The sequence below is a fragment of the Delphinapterus leucas genome, chromosome 2 (genome assembly GCF_059928025.1).
Source record: "Delphinapterus leucas isolate spDelLeu-1000000601 "Yukka" chromosome 2, BTC_Dleu_Yukka2, whole genome shotgun sequence".
Lineage (NCBI taxonomy): Eukaryota > Metazoa > Chordata > Mammalia > Artiodactyla > Monodontidae > Delphinapterus > Delphinapterus leucas.
The window spans coordinates 74,339,502-74,356,771 of NC_143130.1; the positions used below are offsets into that span (position 1 = coordinate 74,339,502).

Genomic DNA, 17,270 nt, shown 5'->3' on the forward strand with positions numbered 1-17,270 from the left:
AGTTAAGGGAGTTATGTTTTAGAATTTGAGATAAAGATCAAAAAGGATATTTTACAAAAAGTGAAAGATCTTCAGTTGATCCACCAAGCAACTGTTAGTGAATAAAAGACCTTTCTGACATTATTCAAGATCAATTCATTCAACATTTGAAAATTGTAAGTACTTTTACTTTTCGCTTTAGATGAGTTTTACAAGACAAGAGACAATGGCCAGTTAATACTTTGGGTACGTTTTGTTTCAAGTGACTTCCAAATTGAAATGTCTTCATCTATTTGCAACCTTAGAAACAATCAACCGCATGTTGTAAATATTTTTTAATCTTTTACATCTGTCACTTTCAGCTAGACAGGAAAAAGTTTCTATCAAGACAGACAAGGACCTGCTACGTGGGATCAAAAACCCGGATTTAATGGAATTATTTCCCTTATGTGATCCACTGCATATTAACATATTGAAAATATCTGTGCTCTAAAGTAGACTGTATCATGGATGCAGTTATTAAAATTGTTCAGTATACATGTGCAAATGCTCTGACTCATCACCAGTTTATGGAGCTGTTAAAAGAAATGGAAGATAATGAATTAATGACTACATGTTCTTTGCCAATGTTCACTGCTTGAGTCATGGAAGAATTTTACAAAGGTTTACTGTACTGTTAACTCTAATTCAAGATTTTCTTGAAACAAAAGGAACACCTGCCAATATTGAACAAAGAGAAAACATCACAGCATGATTTACATTTTTTCACCTATATCACAGTGCACGTGAATGAGCTAAATTTAAAGATCCAAGGAGAGAATAAAAGCTTGCTTGTGACCTAGCTAGACAGGTATGAGAATTTATGTTAAAATTTAAACTATTCATAATACAAATCAATAATGACTTTACACATTTCAATGTGAACAAATATACAGAAGATTTTAAATACGATGGCATTATGTAAGTTGTCTGCAAAATCTATAAGAAAAATTGAAGAATGCTTTGTTGATATGGACAAATTTGGAGTTGATTTTCAGTTTATATAATGGTCCTTTGAATTTGATGTTGATAATACTGAGTGGTTACAAGAGTTAGTGGATTTACTTAAATTAGATACAGTTTTGAGACTGATATGCTTTTGCTTTGGGCTCAATTATTCTAAAAAAGATGAGTCAGTCGTGTCAAAACAGATGCCAAGTATTAAAGAAAATGGGTTTTTTTGGTACTTTATTCATTTATTGGAAAATTTTTAATAGTGTTTGGAATCTACATTTTTAACTGCAATTTTTATGACTAAATACAGATCAAGCATTTCTGACGAAAAGTTAGCATCTGAATGGAGGTGTGCTGTACATGTAAAATACATACTGGATTTTGAAGGTTTCATATTAAAAAAAGATGCACACTATGTCTAATAATTCTATATGGATTACCATGTTGACATGATAATATTTTGGATAACTGGGTTAAATAAAATATACAGTTAAAATTAATCAACCTGTTTGTCTTTGCTTTTTTAATGTGGCTACTAGAAAATTTTAAATTACATATGTGACGAATTATTTCTCTTGCACAGCACTGCTAGCCTAGAAAATATCTAAGATACTAGCTGTTCTACTATAATACTACCCAATATTATAAAGAGGTAATAAATATAACTTTAATGAACTATAAGAAGTCAATTTTATTTTGGCTGAATTTGTTCTCACTGGCTTAAAAAGTTTTAAGTTTTCACAATTGTCCTTATTGCCAAGAGTCATTTTTAGATCTTCTTACAGTCACTATGAAGGACATTTACTTCTAAGATTCTAACTTTTGTCCTGTCTGAATTCACCACACTATACAAGCGTTATTAGATGACGATGATAAAAGGAAAGTACCTGCTTCCACAGGTCAAAACGTCCAGGGGCGCCTGGCATGTGGTAGAGGGTCAATAAATGTCAGCTTCCTTTTGCTGTGTAACCAGGGCTGCCTCACAGCACACCCGCCTCTAGCTGCCCCCATCCCCTGTTCTGATTTCTTCTTCCTCCCTGGCCCAGAGGTGAAAAGAAAATAAGTAACAAAAGTAGGAAGTAAATAAGAATTTAAATGTTGTCTGGTTACCTTAGTCTTTAGCTGAGACGCTGCTTTCAAACTGGAAACTATCCCACTAATACTGATATTAAAAAGTCCCAAGGCAATAAGAAGGATTTAAAGTAAACAAGTTCTAAAAATCTCTTCCTGGTTTGCAATTGTGTTGAAGGTATTAGGTCAGTATTATGCTTACCTCTAACACCTGAAAAACAAATAAAATTTAGCCACTATTCTTAGTTTTCCCTTCAAGGAGATTACACCAGAATAAGTACAAAAAAGTGCATAACTTGTAGGCTGTGTTTCAAAGCTTCTAGATTGCTCCTCTGAAACTTGGAATGCATTTCCCATTTTGAAATAAATATTGTTATAAAATATGGTTAAATGTTGCAAGGTGAAAATACACCTGGTTCCCAAAACGTAACTGAAATAATATAAAAAGTTCTACTCCTCTTTTTCATCTTTCTACTGAGAAATTGGAGCTGAGGTCCAGGTTTTGGCATCTTTTCATATAAATAGGACTTCACATGTCTAGCAAACAAAAGTCAGGAACTACCTATATTACACAACCAACTTTTAGGCTATTATATTAACACTTAAGCAAGTTTAAATTTCGTGATGTTAGGTGATTCTTCAAGTAAAGATGAGCTCTACCTCTAACAGACTACTTGTCAGACAAGGAAAACGTTTACTTCTGTATTTACTAAAAAGAAAGAACTGTTTAAGGAAATTTAAGTAAACTGAACACTAAAGACAAAAAAAATAATACTTAGAAGTCATATCAGGCAACATATTAGAGATGTTAGATAAGGAAATCAGATATAAAAACGCAGGGAAGGAGAAGGTACTGGTATCTTTCTCTACTTCTAACACCTTGAGGCAAAGTATACTATCATCTTAGCTATGTAAAAATTAGTCTCAAACCAAATTCCTTGAACCAAATATGACACTAAAGTAGTTTTAAAGTACTTCAAGCCAATGGTTAATAAACTGTTAAATGTAGAGTAGGGTATTATATATATACTGCTGTTCAGAGCAGAAGATACACAATTAATTTTATTACCTTGCACTGAGAGAACATGTAGCAGGTAGCAGGTAAATTTTCATAAGAAATACCAATTATTTATACTACTATTATACTTTGATAAAAAACTGATAATATCACAGCTCAAGTTATTTCAAATTCTGCTTATTCTAATAAATAGCAAAATTGTCCAATTTCTTCATTACATTGATTCCTTATGTGTACATTTTTAAGATTGTGATTTTTTTTCTAATTTCTAGCATCTAATCATGCCTAATCCTTTCTAAATATTTTTCTCTCTATAATCTCCCCCAAACCCATCTTTTTCCTCCTCCATCTCAACTAATATTTTATTCTAAACCTTGGTTATTTCCTTTAGTATGATATCCCCCTCTGCCCCACCCAAATACAGTGACTTTCAAACGCATAGATATCTGTAGCCGAATTAAACTATAGTATTTGATGGTCCCTGCAATGTCGACCTTACCTAAATTTTCTTCTCTCTCATCTTTCCCTCCCAATCTTCCCTTTCACTTCAGTGTTACCTGCTTTATGTTTAGATTTAAGCTTTCATTCCATACACCACCAACTCCCTTACCCTCCCTCAGTATTTTCCCTGTAGCACCATTCACTTGTTTAACAACAAAAAATATTCCTTACTTGTTCATCCCTATCTGTACTTTTTCCCCATTCTCCAAAAATTAAAACATGCAGCATGGCTCAATTATTTTCTCGTCCTAAAATTTAATGTGGGTTTACCTCCTTTTAAAAATTCTAACTTTAGAAACACTTGTTTCCTTCCTATTTCCAGCCTGTGCCTCATGCCCTCCCTAATTATAAAAGGAAAAACACCAGTCCACTAAGACGAAATCTTCAAATTATTTTCAATGGCTCCTAATCAGATAAAAATTAAGCCACAAAACTGAGCATCCATCACCCCCAACACATTTACACATTTGTACTAATTACATATGCAAGTAAATCTAAATTAATATGCATATAGTATAAAAAAAGAAAAATTTTAGAAGAATGAGCTAGAGATGAAATAAACTTTTTAAATGTCTTCATACCATTATTAAACTAGTATCTCAAAGTACAATATATACATAGGGTGAGGTTTGACATTAATGATAATGGATATAAATTCATACTTCACACAGTCTCAAACTTTTTGTCCAATTTATCAGATCTGATTAGTCTGTGTTTTTATTAGATAGCCAATATTTTTACTTTGTAATGTATTTGATGAGCTCAGAGTAGGAGTGTATGTCAGCTTACCTTTTCCTTGTTCACCAGTATTTGTCTTACTACTGTTACTGTTATTATCTTGGAGGACTTTTTCTCATAAAAAAATGTTTTAAAATGTGTATCTATCTGAAGAGGGTTGATTCTTGGTAAAATTAAATAAACCCATGTAACTAGGCAGACAAAAACCGTTAACATACTGCACAATGCTAAAAGTGAACAAGGGAGAGGACGCCACACGTGAAGCTGATTCAGGACACTCCGTGTGTGGTTCATGACGCATAACCACCTAGTCTACAGACCACTGGCAGTAGGTATTTTAAATATTTGCCAATGATTTTATTTTTGCCAGATAAAAAGTTTTAATGAAAGTTCTGCTATTTTCCTCCCGTACCTTCAAGTGCATTATTTTAGAGACCACTGCACTAAACACTAGGTTCCTAACATACAGCTGGTTCTCAATGAATATTTATGTATTGAATAAAAGCAACGTATGTGCTATTTTGATTTTTTTGGATGTTGTGCACATTATGTTCGAGGACCATCATGTTCATCAGACCCTGTCTCCAGGAAAACTTTTGAAGGTAAAAATTTGAGGGGGAAAGGAACTGCTTACAATGTCAAGTTTTCTTCACAAAGGATCCATATCTTTGCTTTGTATCTTTCTGTAATACTTATTCCTAGATTTAGTTTATAGTTTTGGTCATTATGTTGAATGTTTGTTTTTTTGTTTGGTCATTTCCATTTTTAACTCATGACTGCTAATGAAGAGAAAGCTATTAGTTTTTGCATATTTATTATGTATCACCACCTCAAAATTAATTAATTCTACTTGTTGTTTTCTACTAAAGTCCCCCTAAGTTTTCTCAGCATTATATAATTTGAAAGCAGAAATAATTTGTTCTTTTCTAATATTTATACCAACAATTTATTCTGTCTTATTTCAATGGATAGAACTGCCAAAGCAATGTTTAATAATAGTGACGATGATGTAAATGATGATAGGAAGTATTTGTCTTGTTTCTGATGTTAATGGAAATAGCTTTAGTATTTCATCAATTTGCATATGTTGTTTGCTTTCTTTGGGGGGAACTATCATATTTTAATAGTTTCCTTTTATTTCAATGTTATTAGTTTTATAAAAATCAGAAATGCCTTATTTATAAATGTATTTTTGCTTCTAATGATACAATCATCTGGGATTCCCTTTAAAATGAATATGTTGGCAGACTAGTGAAGTTAACTCAGTAATTATATAATTTTTCTTTTTGACACATTTTACTGGGTTAGATTTGCTTTAAGTTATACTTATTTACAACTATTTTAGTTAGTGAAATTGACTTATTTTCTTTTTGGAGTTTCTATCAGATTTTTGTCTTAAGGTTTTTAAAGTTTCATAATATTAATATACTCAATGTTAAATTTTAAGTGTGAGGCTACACTGTCTGATATAGTAGCTACCAGTACATGTGGCAATTTAAACATAATCATTAAAGTAAAATAAAACATTCAATTCCTCAGTCCCACTAGCCACTTTTAATTGCTCAACTGCTACCATATTATATGGTGCAGGTGTCACACTCAAAACAAAGAAAATCTCTCTCTCTTTCTCAGCTTTAAAATTCTAAAGCTTTTTCCATTCCTGTTGTAAGTGCTATTGAAGCTACCCAAGTCATAAGTCTCCACATCATATTCTTGAAGCACTAAGAAAATATTCCCAGACCAAATCATTCTTCACCCCCGTGAAACAAGAAGCAATCATCATACAAATGAACCTGAATTTTTTACGCAACAGTAAAGGAACAAGTCCTTTAATCTACTGGCTATAAGGCAATCTTTATACAGTAAGTCATGTATAATACTAATACCAAAGAAACAAAATCAAAAAACTTTAATGCAAAAAGTACCCCTCAAGAAAGGGCAATGGCAAATCGATCATTAAGTTTTAAATTCCTTTTCATTCCCTTGTATAATAGATAACATCATAATATGACACCTAGAGTAAACTTTGACCTCCAGCTTTATTATAAATGACAGATATAGTTACAGAAAACAAAAAACAAAGCAAAAAAAGCTGGTATTCCAGTGACTTCATCTATTTCAAACCAAGAAAAGTTAAATCCAAAGAACTCTTTTAGAAAGCAAGCTTATTTTTAAATTCTCTTTTATTCAATTCTAATGCGTGGCCATCAACTAAGCCAATTCTGGAAAATTAGAATACTTGCAGAGAAAACTCATTTCCTTTGTTAAAAGCAGAAAAGTACCAGCTTATTAAGAAGGAGCCTTTTGTTTTCAGACCACGTGCTGAAAAGTTTCTTTTTAATAAAACTTCAAAATACTGTTTTTAAATCAACAAAATTCTTCCTGTTCTCTAATCTTTACAACACTGAAAATTTGTGCCCCAAAAGTTTATAAGGATAGTCAACAAAAGATCTTCCCCTTTTTAATTTTTAATCACAACTGCCTTTGAAAATGATTCAGCATCCATTTAAACCCACAAATAAAAGCTTTATTTTTATTAGTTTTAATTAAAACTGCTATTTATTATAGGTGTTTAAAATCTAAAATACAAGTCTTTCTTCTAGACAAATGAATTGACTCACATTTCATAATATTTCTTTGTTTGAAGGAGTGCTTTAAAACACTACCCTACCAGGAAGGAAAAATTCTAGTAATTTAGTTTTATTACTCCTTTCATACTTTTGAATTCTCAGAAATTCAGCTATTGTTGATAAGTTGACAAGACTATGTCAGATGTCAAAAGTTATATGTTCAGTATTTTAAATCTATTAACTCCAAATGTCTATCTACATAATAAGTCAAATAAAAGTTCCTAATTTTAGGGCTTCCCTGGTGGCACAGTGGTTGAGAGTCTGCCTGCCGATGCAGGGGACACGGGTTCGTTCCCTGGTCCGGGAAGATCCCACATGCCGCGGAGCGGCTGGGCCCGTGAGCCATGGCCGCTAAGTCTGCGCGTCCGGAGCCTGTGCTCCGCAACGAGAGAGACCACAACAGTGAGAGGCCCGCGTACCGCAAAAATAATTTTTAAAAAAAAGTTCCTAATTTTAATCTTTGTTTCTTCTCAATCAATTTTACTCTTTTTTTTTTTGATACAATAATGTATACCACATACAATTCCATTTGTATTAACTGGGGGAGGGAATTTGGGGTAGGAGGAAAGGAAATATTACTGAACACACACACAATAATCTGAACACCTGCCCTTGTGTGAAAGTCTTAAGATTTTCATTTTTATTAAAATCTTCATTTGTCTCCTAAAGGAGTGGGTTTGTGTCAAACCAAAATGATTCTCTCCCTCTTTTGAAATAATGACCCGTTTTATGTTCTGCTTGGTTAATATGTGCTTCTCCTGGACGCCCAGTTTATATCAGAAGTGAAAGGACCTGCTCTGCAAGGGTGTCCCTCTCGGGAGGTAAATGGAATAGCTCACATAGGCTGTGATTTGAGTCTTTTTCAGGAAAAGGGTTCTGCAGCTCTTCAGTCCTCCAAAAGTATCAGGAGGGCACAATAGTATAGATTTGGTATAACCTTCCCCATTTTTGGAAAATAGTTAACAAAATTCAGTCTTTCAAACATCTACTGCTTACTCGGCACCAGACACTGAGTACTGTGGACGATACAAAGATCTGACATATGGTTCCTGCAGTCCCCAAGGACATTTACAAATAACTAACATGCAGCAGGAAATTATAAGTATCCCAAGGACTGTGAGTTTAGGGGAGATTACATCCAGCTACAACTGGAGTTACTTGGGGGAGGGGGGGAGTGCTCAATGATAACCTCATAAAGGATATGCAAAGACAGGACAAAGGCAGGGACTCTTCGAAAAGGGAAAATAAGGATAGAAAAACTGTAAGCCTCGGAGCATGTTTCAACTTCTTCAGAGGACAGAGCACATGGAAAAGGCGCCTTAACATTAGCTATTGTCAAAATATTTTGACTACAAGCATAATAATTAATAATCAAATAGGTTAAACCTAATACACCTCTAAAGTAAACCAATTAGTGTAACCACAAGAAATTTATATACAAGGAAAATTTACAAACTGAAGTGAAATTACTAAGGTGCACTGGAAAATAACACACACACACCGCATACAGAAGAAGAAATCCTTTTTTGTTTCTTAATCATAGTGAGGTGTGGGGAAAATGTTAATTTAAACTACAGCTTCATCAGCTTACTACTAGCACAGTTTCCTTTTAGGCTGTCAGTATAATGCTACAGGATGATTCCCTGGCATTTTGTTCTAAACCCACAAATGAGATGGTTATGTGACCAGCTGCAGCTCCCTTCCTGCATTTCAGAAGCTCTCGGAGTCCACACACTTGCGGCTCTGTATAACTTCACACAAAAGACTGGCAACTGGCCAAGAAACCCCTGCCACGGTGTATATTCCCCCAAGGTCCAAGATCTATCATTTAATTCCAATTCAGCCGTGAAATGACTTGTACTTTAGCATACTATACCAATATAAAACAAATTAAATTCCAGTCCTAGTTAATAAAGGTATTCCTCTAAAATGCAATACACAAAGACATTAAAGTATATAGTCTATATTTTTAAAGAGGCCTACGAATATAATTCCACTCCATTAGGAAAATTCCAAGATAATTCTTTAAATTTCCTCAAAGAGTTACTATTTCCTCATAATCTTACCAACAGCAAGAAAACCCACTGCACACAGAGATTTAATTGTATTTCCAAATTTCCCCATTAAATATTTCATGCACATTGCTAACTAAAAATCAAGAAGAATGAACGTTTTCAACATCTGGTGCATACAGGTTGACATGACCTGCAATGATGACTGTGAGACAGATACCTCAAGAATGATCTTAATTCCTGCTGTTTAAAGAGAAATACTTACAACCTTACAGAAACACATGGTTCTGTCAATTAGATAGCTGTGTCATTCTAGTATATAAGTGTCCTCAGGGAAAGGGGGGGAAACTAATGAAAACACTTTAACAGCTTGGCTAATGTTTAATTTTTGTAGGAAGGGGTGTTTTATGAGAGCAAATAATAATAAACTCAGCACTAGGCTCAGAAAATCTTCCCAAGATTTTCACTTTTACTGATGTCTTCATGTACCTCTAGCTTGTCTCTCTTCCACGTCCGGACATCTTCCACACAAAGGATCACTGAAATACTAGTGATCTACAGGACTAAACCTTACAATGTTTTATTCAATAGCCACAGTGTAATAATGTTAAACCTGTAAAAATGTAAACTTGGTAGGCCACTGACCTTTTTTTCTTCCTTTTGATGGGACACCTTTCTACAATACAATAAGCAGCTAAGGATAATGTAGAAAGGATTAGCACACAACTTCAGTAGAAAGTGTGAATCAAAAGCAATATTTGGACTTTAAATGCCCATCCCTGCCCAGTATTGCCTTCATGTAACATTCGAGGGCTATATGGCAAAAACAAAAACAAAAATAAAAGGGCTCCTTTAAATGGCTTTTTTTTTCCTTTCAATGTCAGAAACCTTTTGAATTCAGTAAAATGATTAAAACCATAAAGAATTATTCATAATTTACTAGTCAAGGAAAGAAATTTGCTTCACGCCAAAGTTAAAACTGTAAAATACACTGACTCTTTGAGCATACCGAATGGATATGGATTGTTAAACATCACTTGTAACCTGAATAACCTGTTCAAAGTAGTCAGAAAAATTCTTACTTTATTGTCATTTACATGAAACAGACATGTATAGTATAGTGTATTACAAAGAGAGAACAGGGCCTCCAATTCCCTTTTAAAGGATGTGACACTTAAAAAAAAATTAGCTTGAAAGGCTACACACAAAATTCTTGATGTTTATCTACAGAGTAGAAGAGGAGAGTGGAACTGTGTTGGGACAGGGGAGACTGTCAAAATAATTTTTTAAACAAAGAAGTTAAAGATTATATAACAAAACCTTAACTGGACAGTAGGAATGTGGGTTTTTATCATATTATAATAATATTATCATATTATTCTTCAATTAAAAACAAAAAAAGAAAAGGAATTATAATGAACAACAACAAATACTTTTCATTTCCCTGAAGCTTAGTGGGATGGGAAAGAAGAGGAGACCTAGAGGTTGAAAGAACAATTTAAATTTACATCTGAATGAATAAGGAAAGCATTCCTGATAGCCCCCAGTCCTCTGCGAATTCCAACAGGACTAAAAGGCAGTAATGGCAGTCCCCACTGGCTTAGAGACTGGGGGGAGGGGAAAGAGTGAGGACGACGAGAAAACTCCAGCACACACATAGTAAAGGAATAGCATTTTCAGATAATATTAATACTTACCAGTATGTACTGTAGCTACTGCAATCCATACACACTGTGTGCTGAGCTTTTTCTTGCTTTTCTGATTTCTTATGGTTGGTTAAGGGTATTTGTGCATCTTCATAATGTTTTTTTGCATGGCCATTCACATACCTTACAAAAATCAAATGAAAATGTATTTTAATCTAAATATTGCTTGGGAAGTTAAAGTAGCAGGAGATGATAATAAAATTAGATGGTTATCAAATCAGAATAAGAAAGAATTCCTTCTAATAAAGAGCATTCAATCCTGTAAGAGTATTCATCACTTAGTGATTTATTAAGCTGAGTACTTAAAATATGCTTTTTTGCAATCAAATACAGTCAACTTATTATTGTACACAAGACTAGGACCAGGCAAGGAAAGGTGTTATCTATGCAAACCAGTTTCAATACCATTGAGATTATCACTTATCAACTCCTTTGCTGATAATTTTGCTATATAGCCTTTTTCTTTTTTTTAAGTTTTCTTAGGCTGCTAACTCCCAACTCAGCTATTATCAAAGACAAGCTCTGCAAACTAAATTACTCAATCACTGCCCACAGGGCCATAGGCTCTGCTTAGGTTGCTGCTTAATATAAAACATGAGAGTCAGATATGGAAACAGGATAATCTCCCATCTCTTTCTCATCAATATGGCTTCATATCTTTCATTTGAATGCCTGAATAATCACTCCACTAATATGGAAATAGGTTTGTTTAAAAGAAATCCAAACAAAACAGAAATTATCTTAAGCTTATATAAACTGTTATTTCTTACTACATGGGCAAAGATAATCAAAGGCTGACTACAGTCAGAAAAATTTTCTAACACTTTCCAACTCAGATTTAATAAATCATTTTATCACAAAAAGCAAAATGAAACTGAAATAAGGGTTCATCTACACCTTCACCTAAATACTGTACAATGCCATAACTGACCACTACTTGAAGACCCTCATAAAACAAAAACTTCCCAGTTCCTAGAAAGCTGCCAATTTATAGAAGGCAAGGCCTAATTGTAAACTCAGAACAGTCAAAACAAATGTCGGTTAAATAGTGCCAAAGTAAACCTGCTCAGAGAGTTAAGGTGACATTTTTGTCATGATGTGCCTTAACTGTACAAGGAGCAACACTTACCTTGGGGAAAGTAGGATAGTTTGTGGTAAGTAAGGAGGATCAACTCCAAGCCTGGCCTCTCTACCCCAGGAAACCTGGAAGCATCAGAGGCACTACTAACCTCAACTCAGAGTTTGATCACGTTTTCCCCCCTTTTTTTCACTGTAATAAACATAACCAAGACTTGTGTGTAGGGTCTTCTACACAAAAGTGGACTAAACTGAATTTTTAATTCCATTGTATATATGGCTGAGTTAAAATAAAAATAATGATTAAGAGTATAAACTCAGGGCTTTCCTGGTGGCACAGTGGTTAAGAGTCTGCCTGCCGATGCAGGGGACATGGGTTCGTGCCCCGGTCCGGGAAGATCCCACATGCCGTGGAGCGGCTGGGCCCGTGAGCCATGGCCGCTGAGGCTGCGCATCCGGAGCCTGTGCTCCGCAATGGAAGAGGCCACAGCAATGAGAGGCCCGTGTACCGCCAAAAAAAAAAAAAAAGGTATAAACTCAAAAATTAGACAGCCTGGGTTTTAGCAGGCGTTATCACATAATGGCCTGGTGACCTTGGGTGAGTTACTTAACCTCTCTACTTCTGTTTTCTCATCGATAAAACAGAGATAATAGTACTTATATCTCATGGGTTGTTAGGTGATTAAATAATCCATGGCTCAGAATGCATGAATGAATGAATAGTACATATAGTTCCTTTAGCCACCATACTGTAGCCTCCAAATGTACTAGATATTTCCATGGTTACTGTAATAAATGTCAGTGATAAAGTAAGAAGTGTATTACTGCTAACATTAAGATTAGCAATGTTTTGGCTAATATTCAAATACATGTCAGAAGTTAACAGTCATGTATAAACTACCACATAAAAATAAATATTTCCCTCATCTAGTTTTAGATTTTAACCAATTTGGTCTAAAAAGGAAAAGTGTCCATATACATGTCACAGATTTTTTAACAATAATCACAAAAAATAGGAAAAATAAAAGGGATGGTGTCATGAAGACCAATACAATATATAACTCAAATATACTACTGATAAAGTACATTTCCTAGTTTGAAAGAATATTCAGTTTAAGACTCCCCTAAAGACAAGTGGTCTAAATTACTAAGAAAATCGTCATTCTTGGCAATCAACACCCAGGATTACATGGCAAAAGAAAATTAGCCAATCAGCTATGTAAAATGAAGATCCAAATGCAGGTTACTCTCATTATCTGTGTAATCTACTTAATTATATTTCTCTGAAACCATGTCAGATTCCCAAATTTAAGATTGCTTACAATTGGAAACTCACTACCTACAGAGCCTAGAAAATTTTCAATTTATTTTTCCAATACCTACTTAGAGAACTGTTTGTTGCTTGCCGTTAAGAACACTACTGTCTCCACTTTTTGAGAGTATGTCAGGTCTTTTTGTTGACATATGACCTTCCAGATTTAGGCTGTAAAGCACTATGAGACAACTGGAGGATAGAACTATATAAATTTTATTGCATTATAATTCTCACCTCTCAAAATCTAGGAGAGGAATCTGTCTCTTCAAGTGCAGAATTTAAGTGCTTCTACTTTTCTTCTTTTTTAAAAAAAATGTTATCTGTACAAAGTATTTTCAGGTTCCCCAAATCCTAGAGATTTCAAAACCACAATAACCACAATTAAGATATGCAGTTAACATTTTCCAAAAGTACTCTTAAGTGTACATGGAAAAATAGACTCAATTCCAGGACTGAAAATGTGAAAAATCAAAAGTTAACTGAACAAAGATGCTCTCTTCATGCAATGAGGGTTTACGAATAACGATGGGGAAACTGTCCAAATGAATACAATATAGATTTCAGCCTGTGTGACTCAGTATGATTTCCCACCTCCTTGATGCTAAGCTACTAACTTCTGAAGTAAATTCAAAGCAGATTTTCTAAGCTAAAAGAGCCACAGAAATAAATGTGCTACTACCAGACACACAAAGTTTGATATTTATTTGAGTTTGTGCTAGAAGAAAGAGTTACTAAAGTATTTAAGTAACATCATTTTGAAGCCAAGAACTGGGAGGAAATGCTCAGGCTTGAACTGGGTTTGGGAGTGTTAAGTTCCTAGAATGCAAATATGTCTTAACGGAACAATGATATATTTGGTACATCTTAGCATAAATAATGAACTCCACAGTGAGACCATTTTCGAGGGAATTCCTTTATCTGTTTTGTTTTCAGAAGAATGATGTGATATCTGGGATTTGATTCAAAAGTCAGTAAAGGTAGGGAAGAGTAGGTAACAGGTGAAACAAAATTGGCCACATGTCAATCAAATATTACTAGTAGATTGTCTTGATCATCAAATTAATTCTTCTATCAATATAAAGGGGTTTTCCCCCCTAGATTTTCCTCAGTTCCATCACTGAACAAAGGGATTCTATTAGGAGAGGGAAGAAGCCCTACAGAGAATTACGTACACGCTATAATTAAACAACGGTGCTAAATAAATCCAAATCAATAAAACTTTGACATAAAGCTTAAAGGTAAACTGAAAAAAGCAAGTTGGGTAGTGAAGTAATAAGCATGTCACCTACCTTCCACAGTGGACACTTGAACAAGTCAAACAGACCCAGGGGCTTTTGTTGGACCGGCACACTAATAAAAAGAAAAATACACAATATGCCAATTGTATCACGTTATTTCCCAGTTTCTCCCCTAATCTGTAATACCACATCCTGTGATTAAGTTATAAATTCCATGGCTGCTTAGGTGTACTGAAATCACAAATCCTTGCTTTGTGAGTGCATTTACACAAAACGGCTGCCTAATTAACGTTATACTGAAAGAATCTAAACGCATGTCCACAGCAACTGCTCATATTAACTGCGGACTCAACTCAAATAGTTTAGCCACAGGTTAAACACTTTTCTCCTTTATTACTTATTCCTTTTTTGTTTTTCAACAGGCTCTGACAAGTTAAGGACAGTCTTATTTTCTCATCAAAAGCACTTTTAAGGGAATTCCCTGGCAGTCCAGTGGTTAATACTCCACATTCCCAATGCAGGGGGCACGGGTTCCATCCATGCTTGGAGAACTAAGATCCTGCATGCCGCATGGCGCAGCCAAAAAATAAATAAAAAGACAAAACATTAAAAAAAAAGATTAAAAAAACATTTTAAGTCTAATTTTTTAATCACAGGTCTTTACCATACAGATCATATACTACTATAAATGACAACTCTTTATTTAGTGAGAGGCATAACCTAAGGATACAATTCGGAAGACTAATAAGCCCAGTTCTTCCCAAATTAATGTCTCAAATGCATTAAATATAATTCTAAATATGATAACTGCATGTAATTCTTGCTGAGGGTATAATCAGGACATTAATTACTTTAGTCTGAGTATTACAGGGACACGGCAGGCAAAAAGGGGTATGAAAACTTTTAAAATACTGATTACAATTTTGCTTGCCGTTTACCTATTCAATTTTAAGCCCAATAAACACAACAATGATTTTAAAAGGGAAGGGATATAAAAATCACATGGAACAAGCTTTTTCAAAACACGTATGTTCTACTCAGGCAGAGACATCTACATTGGGGTGGGTACAGAAGGACAAAAGAACATGTCTATTTTGAGAAAAGCAACTTCCCAGGTGACTCCCTAATACAACCACTTGAGAACCACTAGTCAGTCTCCTAGGGGCCAAGAGAGGGGCACCGCAGCACATCCACACACTCAGAATTATAATAAGTCCACTGCCTGGTGCACAGTATATGCTCAATGAACAGTTGTTGAAACAAAGTTTAAATTTCTTACTTTAAGATACCAAGCTCTTCCAAGATCTGATCCCTACTATATTATATTGGTCCTGTCTAATCATACATCACAATCGGCCTTTCTCATTTTTAAGAAAAATTAGCCAAAACTGGAAATAAAGTGAATCAAGAACTATAATCCCTTTCAATGTATAATAAAATATAATGAATATTATATTCATTATGAATAATGAATATCCCAAAGATATTTAATTATAATACCATTGTTTGACCTGCTGTTTACTACTGATTAGGACCCAAATTCTATGAACTTACAAGTGAACTTGTAGATTTTTATTTGGTAGAGATAATATCTGTCTGGCAGACTCCAAGGGCTATGGTTTTCCTACCCTGCAGGACATTAATGGGTTTTATATCTAGCCTAGCAATTTACTTCAACATTCATTCTTCAGTGTCTGCATTCACTCAATTCCTCAAATGCTCTTGGAATCAGCTTTACCATCCTGCTGGTTCCCTTATTAATGAGTTAAATAAATCTTTGACATACATTCATTCTACATTTGGGAGGGGAGGAGAAGGCAAGGAAGAATAGGAGAGTACAGTGATATACTGCCCAAGGGCCTCTGCCTTTCTGCCCAGCACAGGGCTCTAACTATTTTTGAATGAGAAAACTTTCAGTGGTAAAAATCCCCTTCCAGTTAGCCAAGGGCCTTACCTTTCCTTAGGGCATTACATTAACTGCTAGGGCCACCCTGAAGGCGTTTTAGTTTTTTACTCAGTTGGGTCCAATTTTATTGTATGTGCATGTAAGTCACATGACAAAGGCTAATAAGAAGAATGCCAAACTGCTAACAGCAATTATTTTAGGCAAGAACATGAGAAGACTATTGTAAGGGAGACTGTTGGCTTTTTATTTGTACACCCCTGTGGTATTTGATTTGTATCAACAAAAATATGACATTTTTATAGTTTGAAAAGAAAGTCCTATAGAGTATATTTTTAAAGGGAAAAATAAATTAGAACACAGTTTACTTGAAACAGATATTCCTGGTCTGCGATATAACTTGAAGGATTAAAAAACTACAAATATTATATAGTTTTATTCCTCCAGCAAACCTTTTTCTTTTAGTAAATACTAAGAAACACTGTACTCAATCTGGAAGAAGTTTAGTATTAACCTGAAATAAGTAATTATGTTATAATAGTAAGTTTAGGCCCAAGTTTTTAGTCATTTACAGGTTTTTGTTTTTTGTGTAATTATGGGAAGATTTTCCCCCCCTCCTTTGAATGAGGAAAAAAAAAAAATCTAGAACAAAATCACTGTTACTTTGGTGTGTTTCCTACCAAATGTTCATTTTTCCCCCGATGGCTGTAAAGTGTGTGTATGGACAAAAAGTACATACAATTTTGTGATCTAATTTTTCCACTATCAGTATATTAAATGCATTTCTTCATGTTACTGAATTAGAACAGTGTACTCTAAACCTAGCCTTATAAAATCTCAATTACCTCATAAAGTTTTATCAGTTTTTTAATTTCTTAATTTCAGATTTTCAAAAAGATACCCTAAGCCTGAGGGGAAGAAATGGGGAATAACTGCCTAATAGGTACAGGGTTTATTTTGGGGTGATGAAATGTCTTGGAACAAGATAGAGGTGGTAGTTGTAGATGTACTAAATGCACTGAATTGAATTATTCACTTTAAAATGGTTAATTTGGGGAATTCCCTGGCAGTCCAGTGGTTGGGACTCGG

The 17,270-nt window shown here is 34.4% G+C and overlaps 1 protein-coding gene across 6 annotated transcripts in view; it reads right to left on the minus strand.

Annotated features, from left to right (window-relative positions):
• Positions 1-17,270, minus strand: part of USP3 (ubiquitin specific peptidase 3) — a 213,334-nt gene that overhangs the window by 53,291 nt on the left and 142,773 nt on the right. For 5 of the 6 annotated variants that reach the window (XM_089904432.1, XM_089904416.1, XM_089904424.1 and 2 more), the window contains 2 exons: positions 14,330-14,390; positions 10,640-10,771 (listed from right to left, as the gene is read on the minus strand). In XM_089904432.1, the coding sequence (XP_089760558.1) occupies positions 10,640-10,771; positions 14,330-14,390 (193 nt within the window). Of the gene's footprint in view, positions 1-10,639; positions 10,772-13,274; positions 13,380-14,329; positions 14,391-17,270 lie in introns of those variants that run through there. The other variant, XM_022579720.3, reaches the window with a different exon arrangement.